The following is an 18455-nucleotide window of genomic DNA, read 5'->3' as shown; positions in this document are numbered from 1 at the left end:
CCAACGTAATTGTGTAATACAGAAGTCGTGGACACGCATCCCGGAGAACCTCCCAGGCAGAGCAAACCATATTTTAATGTTTAAAAAGTATAGAATTTTTTCGTTTTCCTGGAAAATGTCCAATTGTTTTGCTAGACAATCCTTATTCATCTCCCTTTTGAAGCTGCGATGAAACTGTGTTTTCGACAGAATAAATAAACACACAGACGGCTTTTGCATGACATGTGGGTGAGTGAATTATCAGGAACTTTTAATTTTATAGTGAACTACTCCTTTAAGAGTCCCATAACTAAAGCAATAATACACGAGTCGAGTGATTTTATTGAGAGAGTGGGCTGTTGTGTGGAACAAAGCGATGCCTTTATAAAATGACTATGAGAATAATATCATAAAGCACACCAGAATCAACAATTCTTTTAATATACTGTTGCACTTTAATTCCTGTGGGAGTTTGCTTAGCAATGAAGAAACATGGTGCTAAATTACAGAATGTGCATTTATAGTCATTTTGCAATGACTTACAGCTCATCCAATCAGAATTGACCATCTGAACTACCAATTTTTTCGTTTTTCTTGTTCTCTGTGTGAAATAATTTTGCATATTCAAGCTTGAGGGAAGACAAAAACTGATGGGTTAAGTGAATTCTTAAACTCACATTCAGCCTTAGCACAGACCAGACTAGCCGATGGGTAGCTGAAAGAGCGTAGGATGGACCCAATGGCAAGGCTCAGATCCTCGTTACTAGGATACAGAGTCACAGATGCAAACCGCAGGTAAGGAAGTCGTGGAGTTTCCTCTGGACCAATTTTAATGTGGGGGATCTGAAAGAAAGTGCACAAGACAGAAACATTTATCAGTGTTGGCGAATAAGCAAAAATAGGATATCAATAGAATTTGCAAATGAGGCTCACCTCCTTTTCCCCACAAATGTGACTAACTATGGAACCAGAGGCGGGACTGGAGGTGGGGCCAATCACAGAGACCACACCCTTTGGCAGAATCTGGCACACTACGCAAAAGGTAGTCCTTTTTATTAAATTCATTCACTCCCTCCACTCTATTTCTTCTTTTTTTAAAGTATACAGTGTCGAGAGATGTGATGATGTGTGTGTATGACTCACTGGTATCTGTAGTTTCATACTGAGAGTCTTTCTGGAGATCAAAGATGTCGACCTCCACGCGAGCACGAGTTGGGCCCTCCATCATGCTGTTAATGTTTTCACGTGCCAATGCTAACGCTAAACGCTCCCCACGCCCACAGACAGAGCTGTCATCCAGAATCGCCGCTAACAGACAGGAGAGAGCGTGAGATAGACAGACAAGAAGAGAGAAATCTTCACAAGAGATCTAAGAGTAGATAAACTGGCATTAAAATCACTGATCCAAAAGAACCATTGTGTGCCACTTACCCATCCGTACAGATGACAGAACAGAGGTCTGGCCTAGGGAAGAAGGCGGCATGGTAACCACGTTGACTAACAGGAAGCGGAAGTAAATCGACAGCAGGAGCGCTGGCAGTTCCGGCATCTTCTACCGCTCCTCATGGAGATGCCTTCTGCTGCCTATAGCACCCCCTAAAAGAACAAACGACAAACACATACTGTCACCATGTGATAGTGTACTGCCAAACACAACATTATTTGTATTCCTTTTATTCCCCAAAATCCCAACACAAAGGTATAACCTCCATACACATTCATAAGCCGGTTGGTGTTATATTGGACACAACCGTGGTGGTGCAAAGCATCATCATGAATCAGTCTGATGACAGTTTGCTGACGCAGGTCATGACCATGTCACACTCGTCCCTGACAGCAGCACAGGGAAATCTTCCTGACATTCAAACACCTGATGTCTATGATGCTTCTCACCATCTCACGCACGACACGATACAATGTTAGGGAACTCTGACCTTTAAACAGCTTACAAGATTTATTTGCCCCAAGGGAGGAAAGAATGGATATACTTCTTCACGCTCTTTGTTCACCCCCTTTCTCTCAGTCATTTTGAATATGTCAGCAGAGTGAGAAAATGTAATAGAGAAAATAAACAGAAATGTGTTTGAGTGTGCATATAGTGAGTCGGAGGTGGTGTGCTGGAACCTATTGTGTGTTGGGAATGTAAATAAAACACTGTACCACACTTATAGTTTGTTCACAGCAAGCGTTAAGTGATTTACATGTTAAGTCAATGCAAAGACGCGATAGACCTACTTGCGGTGCGATTCGCGTTTTCACAGCATACAATTTAATATGGTAGCACCAATTAAACATCTCGCTCAACTTCAGCCTCAGAATAGTTGAATATCATTTTATTTTTTTGTATTAACTTAAGCGTTTCTGAAGCTGAAGTTGAGCTACAATTTCATTGGTGCTTCCATGTTTAATTCAAGTGTATTACAAGTGTGACTTTGCAAAACTACTAAAATTATTATTGATGTAAATGTCAAGGGGGTTCCTGTATCAATTCCCTACCCACCCATAGGCCATTAGCACGAATGAGGTTGAAGATGCCAGACATACTAGCAATAAGAATGCCATTACTGTCCAGCCATAATAAAAAAATAGCATTATGCACTCATTTTCTAACACTAATGACTGCAAGTATAAATCTGAAGTACACACCCGCTGTTTGCATTTAATCATGTGTAAATAAATAAAATCTTTTCAGTCTGCACATCGTGATGGTTAAAGGGAAAGGAAAGACAGAGAAGAAATGTCAGAAGAAGGAGACTGAAAGAGAGAAATAAATGAGGAAAATGAGAGCGGCACAGAGAGACAGAATACGCTTGAAGAGGGGCCCTCGGGGAAAGGGAGGGGTAGATAGCAGAAACTGCTTCATTTGTTACTTTTTCATCTTTGTAAGTACGAAGTGAATCTGACAGTTATAATAATAGCATACTAATTCATTCGCCTTAATTGATTTGGATTGTGAAACGAGAATGTTGGATGCGCGCGTTGCCAGAACCAGCTGATGCCGACACATTGAGATTACGACAGTGGGCTTCTCTTGAACGTAGAGGGAAGCTTTTCCCTTTCTTATCTTTCCCTTCCCACTTTGAGCCTGGAACCAGCATGGAAAGGGTCCAGAACAGAGGCAGAAAAAGACACCCGTAATGCGTCCCCGCTGGCACTCGACAATCCAAAACCACAAGAGTTTAATAAAACCATCAAAAGCCCTCTCCATCAAAGGTCTGGACAAATTGGCAAACACACACACACATGCAAACATTGCGTGCTGAATCGTCTTCCATCACGGGAGCAAATCAGAGACGCCTTATCACTTCCATATTCTCTCCTTTTCAGCTTCTGACTTCCTTCTCCTTTGACAATATTTTTGTGCTCTGAGCCTCTTACTTGGTCTTTAACCAGCTCTGAATCAAACATGTGAACGCTAACTCTTACAAAGAGAAAATCCACCAGCTTGAAAGTGTTTCCTTCCTTTTCTAACCACCTTCTGATCCTACATGTCTTAGCTTTTCCACAGACCTCTCTTTCTCACTCACTTACACACACGCACACACACTTCTAAGCTTTTGAAAATGGTTGTTTTGACTATAGCAACCACTGATGAGGGTCACCCTGGGTGCAACGCAAACATTTATGTCAAATCCAGCATACATGGTGGGTGCACAGACGAGCAGATGGACAAGTGATCAGTGCAGGCTTTAGACCGCCGGACAATGAGTCGCCTCGCAGCAGAAAGCAAATGACTTTCAGCCCACTCGCACATCAACGTCATGCAATTAAGACTGATGGAAGCCGTCATCCAGCAGTTGTGGTCGTGCCAATAAGAGATGAACATTTCCTTGGCAGGATTTCACAGACAGTGTTTAAAGCCAGGTGTGGTCAGTCGCTGTTGAATATTCAATTTAGCTTGAACACTTTTTTACACTGCGTGATAAGATATGAAGATGAAAGGCTTATGTCAGTGTGAAAGCTTGTTCTTTGTGTCAGATGAATGATTAAACCCACCCTGCTGTGCCAACAGATTTAAATGAGAGCATTTCAGCTCAACGGCTTTTTCAGCATTCCCTTTGGCAAAGAAAACAAACACGATGATTCCTCCACGCATGACGTCTGAGGATGTTCTCTAGAGCCGTGACACTTTGAGACTTGGGAGTTTACATTGGGAAGCAAGGTGCAGGCCGCTGTTAAGTGCAGCATAACAAAAACGCAAAAACACAAAACCACTTCCAAAGACCAATGAATGCATTCACCACTACATTACTTCAAGTGATTGTCCAGTGTGCAGAAGTTTTATTCATATGCCCCCTCAGATTTCGAGCCAAGTGAAGCTTAAATGCATCTTAAATTAAAATAAAGATGGGCTATTGTCAAAATCGCTGTGCAGGAAATCACACATTCATGTGGTCAGCGCAACAGTTTGAACAGGCCAATTGAGTTCCTCCCACAGATCATCAAGTTTTTATAAGTTTAAGTTATGTATAACTTTTTCTTCTAAATACAAAATGTCAAGCCTGTACATTTCCATAAAGCAATGCTTGCTGTATAGTAATGACTTTGCTAATGTAATGTTATGTAATGTTTATTTCAGTTGCAATTTTGCTCAATAAAACATTAAAAAGATTACGATTGAACCCGGGTCCTTCTAAATATCCCATCTTACACAAAGAGTGCTGCCATGATTAAGTATTTTTGTAGGCCAACCTGGACATCAACAGAAGGCCAATCCAGACATCAGCAAATAGGATATAAAGAAAAATAGCTCTGTGATCATGATATGCTTTGTCTGCATGTCTTACTAATATTCTTCAGAAATGAACAGATTTTTTTAAATGATTTTTGAAGCCTAAATGCAATTGCCAGACATAAAAAGCTAACCCAAGGCTATAATAAAATGCATGGTGACTCGACTTTAACATCATCACCACTAAACTTCACACTAACCTTTTTAAAAACATGTTTCCTGATAAGGAAATAATCTGTGGTTGAGTCTCTCCATCAACATTATTTGGGGAATGGTGTCCATTTTGCATTATTTTTTAAATTTGTATGCTTGATGCCGTTTATATGTGAAGGTAAATCAGATTTTAAATTGAGAAATTGAAAAGTACTTGTACATGTACGCTAAAGTCTCAAACAACATATGTGGTGTGTTTTATTTTGAGGATAAAAAAACATTTCAGTCATTAAACCAAAAACCCATTGTCAACTAATTTCTAAGGTTTCGGCCTACAAAACTACATCATAACAGCAGCACTCCATAACAAGTTAAGCAGTTAAAAATTGGCTTTTTCTTTCCGTTATGTTTTATAGCATCTAAAGGGCACCAAATGACCCAGAATGTGACCTCTTTTAAAAAAAGAAGGTGCATGCTGTCTGCTCCATTATATGTTTTATCAGAGCTGTACCTGCCTCTTTGTGCTTCACTGGATTATACTGAACCTTTACAAACACCAGCAATATTCATTTTATGAACTTTTTACTAGGCCCTAAAGGTGCAGCTTTTATTTACAGCGGCCACTACGTTGTATTATAGATTTACAAAGAATATCTCTGTCCAAACATGACGGTGTCCACCACAGTACAAAAATATGTCGTCGGCTGAGACAGTGCGTCTTTTCATGTTGACACAGGGAAGAGATCTTGCGGGCATTAGAACTACTCCAGCTGGTTCAAAACGCACCAGCACGCCTCGTCTTCCAACACCCCAAAAGGGCTCATGTGACACCCCTTTTCATCTCTCTCCACTGGCTACTGGTTGAAGCCCATATCAGATTGAAGTCACTGATGCTTGCCTACAGGACTATCACTGGATCTGCACCGGAATGCTTTTACACCCTCTTACACTCTTACACCCCATCAAGAACCCTGCGTTCAGCAAACAAGCGGCGCCTTGTAATGCCTTCTCATATGGGCAGTAAATCGCTTTCCCGCTCATTCTCCTTCTCAACTCCTTTCTGGTGGAACATTCTTCCTAACTCAGTCCGGTCGACCACATCTCTCACAACCTTCAAAAAACGACTTAACCCATCTCTTCTGTGAATACCGGACAGATGAAAAAAAAGATGTACACCAACTCTCTCTCTTTCTCTCAACAGGTAGTGGTCTAGCTTTTGTTGAAACTAGTAACTTTGTATCAGCACCGATTGTATTATTGCTCCTGTATGACATATCGCTTATTGCTCCCCGAACTCTTTGTAAGTGGCTTTGGATAAAAGCGCTGCTAAATGACTAAATGTAAATGAAGGATAAAAGTCAGTCGGAGCTAGGAGTTTATATATAAAAGACATTCCAGCAGAGACATGTTAGGACCCGCGGTACTAAGGCTTTAAGTGGAGATACTTTTTCAGCAGAGAAAGATTGTCTAAAAATCACCCTCGAGGGGATTGCTTTGATTCAGAGCAGTATGTAAGTAACATTGGTTTTCTTTTTGTCAGAACCAAGATATGATGTTGTTGTAACATGTAACATGTGTGACAGAGCAGTTTTGAACGTCATTGTTTATCCGGAACCAATTTAATATTGTACACGTCAAGATGCTGGAGAGAGAGAGTGCGTTGGCGCTAAAACTGAAGAGTGAGCGAGAGTCTGTTTTACAGGGGAGAAGCACTGTAGATTTGTTTGTCCGTTTATGGCTGCTGTACAAAACATGGCGGCGAATTCATTGTATGTAGGCCTGCTCTGTATGTAGATATTAATAGCTTATTCTATGGTATTACAAACATAACAGTTCATTACGTAAGGTCTTTATAAACCTCGGAAGATGTAGTTTTGTATATTATATTGCATTTCTCTCTATAGATCCTGTTAAAAACCCTGTATTGTTCCTTTAAAGAAAAGGCCACATACCACGTATTACATTTACATTTAGTCATTTAGCAGTCGTATACATGATGAAGCTAAGACACAGATCAACCGATGGTTTTCATGATACTTTGTGACATTCACACAAACGCTTGCGCACACATATTGACACCAACATTAAATGAGGCAGACGACATTTGCTCCATCCATGCCTTTCTCTCCTAGCCAGATTACGCTGCCGTGGCAACAGGACGAGATGGGATTGGTGAGAGAATGCATCTGATATTGCAGCAAGTTAATGTTGGTTTTTCATCTTCCACCTTTGAAGTTCATCAGTATGGAAATGTAACACGGTGAATTTTGATCTTTTCACTTGGCATGAAACTGAATATGATTACAGGCTTCTCTGGGATTATTGTTAGCGCTTCCGAGGCGTATTGATGTGTCACTGCTGCTGTTGGTACTACATTTCACTGCACATTAGTCTGCCGAAAGTGCCCGAAACAGAGTGTTAAAAACACTCTTACCGTATATCATCCTAAGCTCAGCTTCACTAAATCGCGTACATGGTATAAACAGACTGATGTACTTACTACCCTAAATACCTTTCGACCTCCGAGAACACGAATCTGTCTTTACTTTGCACAAAGACGCTAAACCCCCAGGGATCTTATCTGAATTAGGCAACACCAAGCTCATCACACACTATTAAAGCAACTCCTTTGTTTAAGAATCTCATTAGGCTGGAATAGACCTGTAGGGTTATTGCAGACTTCCTCCGAGTATTCCTGGATGTTCGCCGGGTAAACGCATGGGGCACCTGTTAGCATGCCCAATAGAATCTCATTAAATCAGTGCAAGCTTGATGAAATCTAGTTATCAAGCTCACTGAGGTCTAATTAAGCTCAGCTAAACCAGCTGAATCCCAGGTAGAGTTCCAGATAGCTTATTAGGCTAGGATCAAGTTCCACGGATATGACTCTGGAGATTTTACAGCTAAAATGTTTATCAGGCCACCAGTGATGTGTCATTATGGTAATGGCCCATATGCTAAAAGGAAAAACTAAATAAGCGAAAAGGCTTGGTATTTATGGAAGCACAAACATTTAACGCGAGATTAGCATGGCCTCGTTTCATAGCTCAGTGAGTCGGGACTAAGGGTTTGAACACATCCATAATGCATACTGTATATCTGTAGGCTATGTGTATGTGTATGTGTATGTGTGTGTGTGTGTGTGTGTGTGTGCGTGTGCGTGTGCGTATGCGTATGCGTATGCGTATGTGTGCGTGTGAGTCTTTCTTAAAAACTTTCAAGCTTTCATAACAGATCAGAGGATGAGCACAAAAACTATTAACACACAAATTTTTATGACAATTATAACACAGCTGGTGTTTGATGTGCTAGCCCCAGGATATTTTTCTTAGAAGTATAGGAATGGCCTCTTCACTACATTTCTTGCTTACATTTTTATTGGAGAAATATTTTTTTTACTAATTTGTTGTTATACAGTATATTGCTGTCCTGTTTATCCAAGAATTAACAAAGAATTAATTTAAAGGTTTAGAAATAATCAACCTCTTTGTACAGTGCATAACACATTTTAACACAAATCTTTAAGCAATCTGTCTGTTTTATTGGCCAAATAACAAACTGAACAACGTAATAGGCTTATGTTTTTGTACCTTAATTTGAGGCAGCACACTCAACTTCTCTCAGATATCAGAAATGAATCAACTGAATATATCATTTGATATATTCTCTGCCTCTGTTAAAACAGTACGTTTAAAGAAATTATGGATAACATATTATATTTTATCATAAGAAATACCACTGTGACGATTTGGTGGATTAACCATTACAGAAACTTAAAAAATACATTGTTTGTTGCAGGTGTCAAATACAGATTTTACTGCCCCATCTTTCAAAAGCAGCAACTGTGCAAATCTTGACAGATTCAACAATCTGGGCTGAAATGTTTTTTTTCACAGTTAAGATCAGATCTGGCTGAAATGCATCGATAACAGTTGCCAAGGAGGTCTTAAAAGTTTCAATTAATTTTAGTTTTGTGGACTGGAGGGAAAGTTTTAAATCGTGAAAGTTCATTCACAAAACATGGTTTCATAAGGCTCTTTTATCTCATAAGATCAAGGTAAATTTCATTCCTCATGATACAAGCCCTATTAAAAATATCCGAATACAAAGCACCACAGACAGGAAAAGATTCAAGTCTCTCTTAATCAAACCCAAACCCCCACAGAAGCGCATTGGCATATAGGTGATTTATCTTGCTCTCCTCTCCACCCATTCATTGCATTTAATCACATGGCCTTACAGCCAAGCATACAATCAATAACTCGTCACCTGACATCACACAGGCACACAATACAGTGACAGGGGATTACATACAGCAGACGAAGAAGAGCGCTAACAAAGCTTCTGAAAAGAAAAGTGTATAGGAGGAGAACAAAAATGGGTGCCGTGCCGCTGTTAACCAAGTCATTAAGTGACGGGCAGGAATAGGAAAGTGTAAATCATGTCCAAGAGCGAGAACACGAATGAAAGAGGATGAACGTGTGATGGAAAGAGTGAAGAGGGAGTTAGTTTGGAGAGAAAGATAGAAAGAGCATGGGTGGAAGTGTGGGTGGCGATGGAGGATTCTATATATAACTGCAGGGTTATAGAATAAAAGTGAGAGATCATACTGTTGTGTTTGATTACTTAACTTGTACAGTCATGGTAACCAAACAAGCAAAGCACATTTAACATTTACCGAAGTGTTAACCGTTACAAGAGGTTTCTTCTGAAACTTGTGCCAACATTATGAAACGAACAAAGGCAGCGCCACGCAAGCATCTCTGTTGGCCACGCGTCCAAGCAGGCATCCAAAATAACACAGAACTCATAGTGCAAAAAAATCAATCAGCCTTTACAATCCAAAAACCCTCAGCAGACTGCTACAACTCGCAGTCCACCTCACCAGGGAATATTTATGCAAGTACTGTATACGTAGCAGGTTCAGCGTACAGGAAACATACATACATGTGTTACACTGAGCATCCGCGTGTTTGCTCATCCTGTATATATCAGCTGGAAGCGAATAAAAGCAGGGTAGTGATGCTCTGTGGGAACAGCAGGCAAGGGTCACGGAAAGGAACTGATGCTTCTTTTGTTTGTTAGTCTCTGGTGAGAGACCGTAAACAATAAACAAGCTGTGTCTGTGCAAACTCCACGCTTCAGCCCCCAGCTGAGAGCAGCTATCCCCGAGCAGCCTGCTAAGCCAGGTAGCCTATGCTGAGAATAAAACGCATCAAAGTTCAGCCGGAGAATGTTTCCAAGAAATAACCTCAAACGAGATGTAAGAAATGTTGGGTCGGGTGTGTTTTTATGTCACACTGTACCTCGCTGATAAATTCCTGTGAGACTTTCAAGAATACAGATATAATGCTAAACCACATAATACTAAAAGGATCCCAGGACAATGTTGCCGGTTGTCCTACACTGACAACGGTGTACAGTTCTTTTTCAAAACTTCTACTCAAAACATGGAGCTGAATTTCGAAGGAATAGTCTACAGAGAATTTTGTCAACAAAATAGCATCTCATTTGAGGTGTGCTTCCATGCATGTGCAAAAAAGGAGGCAGTGTAAATGCATTAAAAAGCACATAGAATAGTAGAAAAAGTATTTGAATAAATAAACACAATTATAATGGTATTGTTTTTGATCTGGCTTTGTTCAGTTCAGCTATTGTGGTAAATATTGGTGGATTATACTATATAAATTATACTTTGTTAAATATTTTAAAGCAGTTAGTAGACTTCACCATAACTTTACTATAATCAGGAAAAATCAGGGCGATAGGAAAGATCCTATCTGAAGCATCATTGCTGAATTGCAATAAAAATAGTTATTGCTCGAAATTCAGAAAACTTTTACGAAAAAAATCCAGGGTGCAATTACATAAATGTAAAAACATTACGATTTAAAGGGGCTTTCTGTAAACAGGGTGTGCAGGTGGTGTGCAGAGGTATTTGTGATTCGGCACTGCTCAATTGTGCCGATGAGTCTGATGTTTTGAGTCGTATGTCACGTGAGGTGTGGCCTGTGTGTGCACTGGTGAGAATCTTCACTGTACATCCGTAGCACATAATAAACAAATAACAAGGCAGATGATATACCATGAAACATTTAAGAACATATACATACCCAGATAGCGCAAATGGAGGCTGTGTTGAAGTGTTTTGATATTATCTCGGGTGCTGGGTCATATCCATACCTGCCAACAATGCCGTTTTGGCCGAGAGTCTCCTGTTTTGTTATTTCTCTTGGAAACTCCCATAACGCAAACCGGAGAGAAGATCCCCGATCGCTGGTCTCAAATGCTGACAGGTACGGTCATATATTATTATACAGCATACAACTATATATAGACAAACTATACACAACATCAGATCCGGGAAATGAGTCCGTAAATGACTTCACTTATAAGTGTGAGTGCACCACATGATATACAGATGTGGGAGGTAATTTCTAAATCACAAGAGGTCACCAGATAATACTAATCCCTTGCAAATAGGGTTTAAGTTACATTTATCATACTGAACATAACAAAGAGAAAAAGAACAACCGATGAAACTGTAACTGTCTGTATTAACACACCAAGTGAGCTACGGTTTTTGTGTTATCTATTGAAATATTAAATTGTCTTACCTATTCTGTTCAGAAGAAATAAAGCCATGTCTGCAACCGTTTTCAATCCTTTCAGATCACGGAGTTCACGCCACCTTTGAAATGCCTTGCCAATATTAATTCTCGTTTTCACACGAGTCCTCACATTCACTTTTTCATTGTAAACTCTCATCAGTTTGAACTTTCTTGGTTTTCACAATAATGAATCCTAAGATGTCAGCACTGCTTGGCGTTTAAAAGTAAAAGTACTAAACGCCGCCATAAATAATACTAAAAGTTTCCAAAAAATGTTCTGTCTACAATCCCATAGCATCCACACACGGGCTAGCAGTGTCCTCTTCGTTCTGTTCCCGAATGTGATGAAATTACGCATAGACGAAGGACACCTAATAAGGATTTCCGGAGAAACACGACCCGACAAGAAAAATTACAAACCATTACTACAAGCCTTCCGTGGTGAATCCAGCAAGGGTAATGACATAGTTAATTTAAACACCGTTCTTTCACATACTTCCACTTGTTTTTAGTTCTTTTTTAATAAGACAAACTTTCCGATTGCCACTTTAAAGGAATCTACTTCTCTTTAGGAGCCTTTATTAGCACAAGCTCTGCCCCTTAGCTGATGTTATTGGTCAGCTTAATTATATTAAAGTTTCTTGTCTTAAACATTATAATAAAGAAAAATCTGGGAGATCGGAAAGATCAGCATCGTTGCTGAATTGCAATACATATATTTATTGCTCAAAATCTGAAATCATTTATGAATAAATACATGGTGCAATTACATATATGTGTTTAAAAATAATTATGATTTAAGGGTATAACATCGACATTCATTCTAAAACATATCCAAAATGTGCAAGTACCATCTTTGAAGATAAAGGGTTTCATCTAATAGTAAATGTTTCTAGTACGATCATAGTTTATAGTATTATATAGGATTAAAAATGACATTTGGAATTACAGTAAATATGTGATATTTAGTATTTTTTACATGTTTAGCTATAGATGGTTTCACGGATATACATGCCTGGTCCATTTATGGTTTGGCTAGTTTGTTTATCGGTCTGGCTAATGGCTAATAATATTTTAATCAATTTATATTAATATTTAATTTCACAATCATCGTATTAAATAATTTGTTGAATTTTATTGTATATACATTTTAATAAATAAACAATTGGTTGAATTGGTTGTGTAAATTTGTTGCATTTAAGTTTAGCCAAGTAACAATGTTAATATTTTATTGTAATATAATTAAATAACCATTTCTTGAATTTTTTTATATTCATTTTATTGAAAAAACTATTTGTTGAATTGGTCGTGTAACTTTGTAGCCAAGTAACGTTTCTTCTAAAGACTCAAAATAATACTTATAACTTGTTAGCTAATGTAATTTACTTATGTACTTATTGTTATTTCTTTGTACAGAATAAATCTACAGGGACTCTATTCGGTGAAGATGTGTACTGGAAGTCTGGGCCACAAAAGCGCCCCTGTGCAGTAACATTTGTTTATGTTGTTGATTTGAAAAACTAAACTAAACTTCAAAATGTGTTTTTAAATAACAACATGAAATTTGTTAACTTTGCTGTACTTACAAATATTACAAATACCCAAGAAACACTTTAAATGTGATAAAACATGCATCTTGGATCAGAAAAGTGCTTTCATTTAGTTCACCACACTGAAACACTGTTAATTGTTCAAGTGTATTTAAAGGTCAGTCAACTTGTCAATAAAGCTGTATCAACTCTGCACTTTCTGATCCGCTGTGGTGAGTGCTGTAGCTTTAAACCCAATGCTTGGCCCACTCTATCAAACAGCAGAAATGTCATCATACACTGAGGTAATAGTGTTCTTAATAAGTCTCTAACAGGCAAAGATTAAGTGCTACACTCTCACCAGCAGTACCATGGCTTCCTGCATCACTTTCATTTAAAGAGACACCGCACCTCTAAATTACGCCATTTATCTCTGACCAAATGAGTTCGCTCACCATGATACAGCACGTGACCAAGAGTAATGAAGCCTGGAGGTGAAGCGGCCATTTTAATCTCTGGGAAAGAGAGATAGAGGAGGCCATGAAGTGCCAGATTAGGCTCATTACGAGGGGGAGCTGTAATGGTGGGCTTTAGAAATGGAGGTAGAGGGATGGGCATGTAGGTCAGTGGATAAAAAGCAGTTTGAACTGGATGATCAGATCTGTACACAAAAACAGCAATTACGTCATTCTACATGAACTTCTGCTATAGTTTATTTAATCTAAAATGCATTGGGCCTACAACATTTTGTTGTCCTTTTTGCTGACATCCAAGGATCTATGCATGCATGCAATTCATATATTATCAAAATTCACCTTTTGTGTTGCTCAGAAGAACCAAAGTCATGCAAGTTGGGTGAGTAAACAAAATGTTCACTTTGGGTGCACTGTCTCTTGATAGTAATAATATCAATGTGTTTTAAAATGTGTTTTAATTCACTTTATGCTTGCACTGTGATGAACTCACTGGACTGTTTAGCAGCTGGTGGCGATACTGTGGACATAAATATCCACTGACTAGACTGCATACGAATGAGTTGCTTTTCTCCAAGATCTACTCAACAAGTATGTTACCATGCGGACTAAGCTGACGTACTATTTCAGCCATTTAAAGGTATAATGGAACCGGTGTACGCTACATGAAGACAGCATGATATAGTAACGGACAGACAAAGCAACAGGGAAACAGATGATGAGAGCCAAAATGTTGTTTCGGATAAAAGCATTTGGCTGAAGTTTGAGGCACAAGGCTGGAGGAATACTAACGCTTGATCAGATCCAAATATGGCAGATATAAAAAATGAACTGTCCTAGTTTTCACTAATGGAAGAAAAAGAAAGAGGGAGAGATGTCTTGACTCATGCCATATATGGTAAAATACTCACTGCGCTGATGTCCAGTACAATGTTTCCCTTAGAATAAAACCTCTCTCAACACCACACCACTAAAAGCTCTCCAAACCAAACCCACGTAGACATACTGAGCCTCTTTTACTAGAGCATTTTTGTGTTTATGTATATATATACTGAGATAAATATACAAATCTTCATTAAACAACCGGTACAACACTGGCACAACACATTACTTGCTCACAGCTTGAGTTTGTGTTGTTCGCAGAATGGTTCATGAATCATGAGAAAAGCAAAGTCTGTATTACGATGCCCTCAGAAGTTGTCAAAAGCAAGCGTGTTCCTCGGCCGCGATACGCTTTTAGTGCTCGCTTTGAAATTCTGTGTAATTTCCCGCATTAACAAAAAAAACGTGAAATATCACAGAAAAACGTGAAGCTGGGTAAACAGAACAATGGATTTCTGAGGACCCTAGAAATGATTATATGGAACAAGGTGCTCCAGAAAGCGGGGATGAGAGATACGTACACAGAAATCCAGAGAGATATCAGAGCACAGGGGCTCAAATCTACAGGAGCAGAAATAAACTCCAGTGGGTGTGATCAAGCCTGAGGTGGGGGAATAAGAGAGCGAGAGAGAGAGAGAGAGAGAGAGAGAGAGAGAGAGAGAGAGAGAGAGAGAGAAGCTAATGAAAGTACAGAGATGCACCTCTGTTGAGAAATGTATGCTGACAGAGGCAGAGAGAGCCACATGAAAGGGTAGAGTCACCTTTGTTTGAGTATGGCATGTTCACACTCCATCAAAGCACCCGACAGAAGTGACAGTGGGGTGTACAGGACCTGAATAAGTACAGAATGTGTATGTGTGTTTGAGGAAGTTCCAACAAGTTTTTGCTTCTTTCTTTTAGGTTTGATATTACTATCCATACTCTGTTTTACTACTTTCAAACTTGTGCTGTACAGTTGTACCTAGAGTGGATATGATTATATAGTATGTATTCAGTTCTTGGACAATGTCCAGCAATATTCTTGGTAACAGTACAGGCGGTGAAAATAGCAGGAATCATGCTGGTATCAGGTGACATAAGGGTACTACTACCAGCCACTATCTTATTATTTTATAAATTACGGCAGCTGATGTGTTGGCGTATAAATCTGTTATTGCCAAATTTGTCACAGAAAATCACTTGTAGAGTGGCATATAATGATCATAGAAGCTCACAATATAAAATGTTGTTACTGTCACACAACATGCCAATTTTTTTGCTACATACAGTATTTTTAAAAAAGTGTGAGTACATTTTTTTTTTTTATCTTATTTATTATATATACTACTATGTTTTATTATAACATAAACTTTAAATTGTTAAGTCTTTAAATCTATTGCCAGTCCTAGATGCTTTTTTTAGCATAGACAGTACAAAAATATTTCTTCATTTACTCACCCTCCGGTTGTTCCAAATCTGCAAAAATGTCTTTGTTCTGATGAACACAGAGAAATATATTTGGAAGAATGCTTGCAACTAAACAGTTCTTTATGGAGCGATTTTAGTCTCATTAATTATTCATGCGTAAAACAAGATACACACATGCGTAAACAGTTTCGCATGCATAAAACCTAATTTACGTGCACATAGTATATATTTACATTTACGAAAAGCAATTCACGTGCGTAAAACAAAACTATTTTCTCACAAATTACGTTTCGCAAACATACAGCTGCGCACATAACTTTCGAAAAGTTAAAATGTACGCGTTTGTCTTGTTTTACGAATGTGCAAATCGTCACACACGTGTGAATCGCCTTGGACGTGTGTGTGTGTTTTTTGAGACTCTCCTGGCGACGCAACCCCTTCCACTTGGGTTGTCGTACTCTTTAGCCAATCAGATTCAAGCTTACCATTCAACCAATTACAGGACTCAAGGAAAACGGCTCTGCGCAGCTTTGGTGCAGGCGGCACATATTTTGTTTTGTAGGCTTGTCTGTTTTTATGTTTTTAAATGATGCTTACGTTCCCATTACGATGTGTTTATGTGGTTGCCAATCCAAAATAATAGAGTTGTTACATGAACATAGATGATTTTGGTTACATGTGGAATAAAGTTTTTTAATCCACTGCAAATCTTCAGGTTCCTCCCATTTTGCGATTCATTGCTGTATGGCATGTCTATTTACCTTACCGTGTTTCCATCTGCGGTCAGTAGTATTGTCAAAGACGGTTTGTGTCGTTTTTTTAAATTAAAATCTGATAATACTAGTTAACTTTAAATGTAGTCATTTATTAGTATGGGTCTATACATGCTAATATATCTATCCATTAGTAAAATAATCCCTTCAATGGCGTTTACAGAAGCCAATAAGGAACATAACACGTATGTCTAACTAGACTATATTAATTTACATGAAGAAAGAACTACAAAGTCAGGGGAAACATTACAGTATTTCAAACTGACTTGACAGAACGCATAGTGAAATGAGACCAGGTGGACAGCAGCGAAGTAAATTGAGTATTGTATTTTATTTAACATAAATTTATTTAATAAATTGTACCCACAAAGCTGCGCAAGCGTGGAAAAGATCGTAATGTGATTAACGTGCGGTGAGGGTGATGCATCATTTCCGTTCTATTTGAGCCAAACTGCACTAAAGTTGCGCAGAGCCGTTTTCCTTGAGTCCGGCGCCCTCAGCGGGTTGTGATTGGTTGAATGGTAAGCTTGAATCTGATTGGCTAAAGAGTACGACAACCCAAGTGGAAGGGGCCAGGAGAGTCTCAAAAAACACACACACACGTCCAAGGCGATTCACACGTGTGTGACTATTTGCACATTCGTAAAACAAGACAAACGCGTACATTTTACCTTTTCGAAAGTTATGTGCGCAGCTGTATGTTTGCGAAACATAATTTGTGAGAAAATAGTTTTGTTTTACGCACGTGAATTGCTTTTCGTAAATGTAAATATATACTATGTGCACGTAAATTAGGTTTTATGCATGCGAAACTGTTTACGCATGTGTGTATCTTGTTTTACGCATGAATAATTAATGAGACTAAAATCGCTCCATAGTTCTTGGACACCATTGACTTCCATAGTAGGAAAAAAATTGCTTTATACGTGACTTTGTTCTGTTGAACACGAAATAATATTTTTTGAAGACTGTAGGAAAGCAAACTGTTCTGGGGCACTTTTGACCACTATTGTATTTTTTTTCTACTATAGAAACCAAGAACCAGTGCTTAATTTGTAAATTCCGAGGTATATAATAAATATACTGTTCGCAGAATATTTGACAATTAACAGATTGACAAAAAGAAAGGGAAAAACAGTGACAATATGCTGCTGAGTTTTCTTTAGTTTGTGAGGTGCAGCTCTCCAAAAATAAGTTAAAGGAAAGGAGATGACAAGGCGCATCCCGAAAATTTTCTTTATTTTGCAAAAGCATAATGTTCTGTTTTTAGTGCAAGAGTGTACACGACTAAAAGTAGCTAACTTTGCAGTATCTAATGACATAGATGACATATATGTTTGACCATAAATCATCACAGTTTAAGTTATTTCTGCCGTTATAACAGCTCAAGAGATTGTGCTCGCACACACAATATTCCAGAATCTTAAACTTGACAGCTTGTTCATTATCAAAATAAAATTGCTATTATAAATATGAGGTTTTTACTGAAATTATGCATGCAACAGGTCAGCACGAAGGTTTCCCTTTAGCGCTTGAGGAGGTGAGGGATCTGCCAAACGAGGTGCCGGATCCAGCTTGTTCCGGCACAAATTAAACCCTGCTAAGAATTGTTTGGTTACAAGCATTCTTCCAAATATCTTTCTCTGTGTTCATTGGGAAAAAGAAATGCATACAGATTTGGAACAACTTGAGGGCGAGTAAATGATAACAGAATTATTATCTTGAGTGAACTGTCCCTTTAAGGTATTGATATAGTATCATTCCAGAGGCTGATACTGCACTTCAAACCTGAGCCCAAATTGTAGTATCAAATAAAGTGTGACAATTCTTGTATACATGTATGCTTGAGGATTTGCCTAGTACTGTGTAACTAAATGTTCCAGCCGTGCATGTTCTTGAATATGTATAATCTGTAT

At 38.6% G+C, this 18455-nt stretch overlaps 1 protein-coding gene across 2 annotated transcripts in view; it reads right to left on the bottom strand.

Annotated features, from left to right (window-relative positions):
- The window catches only part of grik5 (glutamate receptor, ionotropic, kainate 5), a 54254-nt gene that overhangs the window by 11598 nt on the left and 24201 nt on the right, over positions 1-18455 (bottom strand). For both annotated transcript variants that reach the window (XM_079470394.1, XM_079470395.1), the window contains exons 4-7: positions 1411-1575; positions 1123-1287; positions 913-1010; positions 657-822 (exon numbers count right to left, since the gene is read on the bottom strand). In XM_079470394.1, coding sequence (XP_079326520.1) covers positions 657-822; positions 913-1010; positions 1123-1287; positions 1411-1528 — 547 coding nt within the window. In that variant the 5' untranslated portion in view covers positions 1529-1575. The remainder of the gene's footprint in view (positions 1-656; positions 823-912; positions 1011-1122; positions 1288-1410; positions 1576-18455) is intronic.

Source organism: Barbatula barbatula (assembly GCF_947034865.1).
Source record: "Barbatula barbatula genome assembly, chromosome: 12".
Taxonomy (NCBI): Eukaryota; Metazoa; Chordata; class Actinopteri; order Cypriniformes; family Nemacheilidae; genus Barbatula; species Barbatula barbatula.
This window is presented reverse-complemented; position numbering and strand designations above follow the sequence as displayed.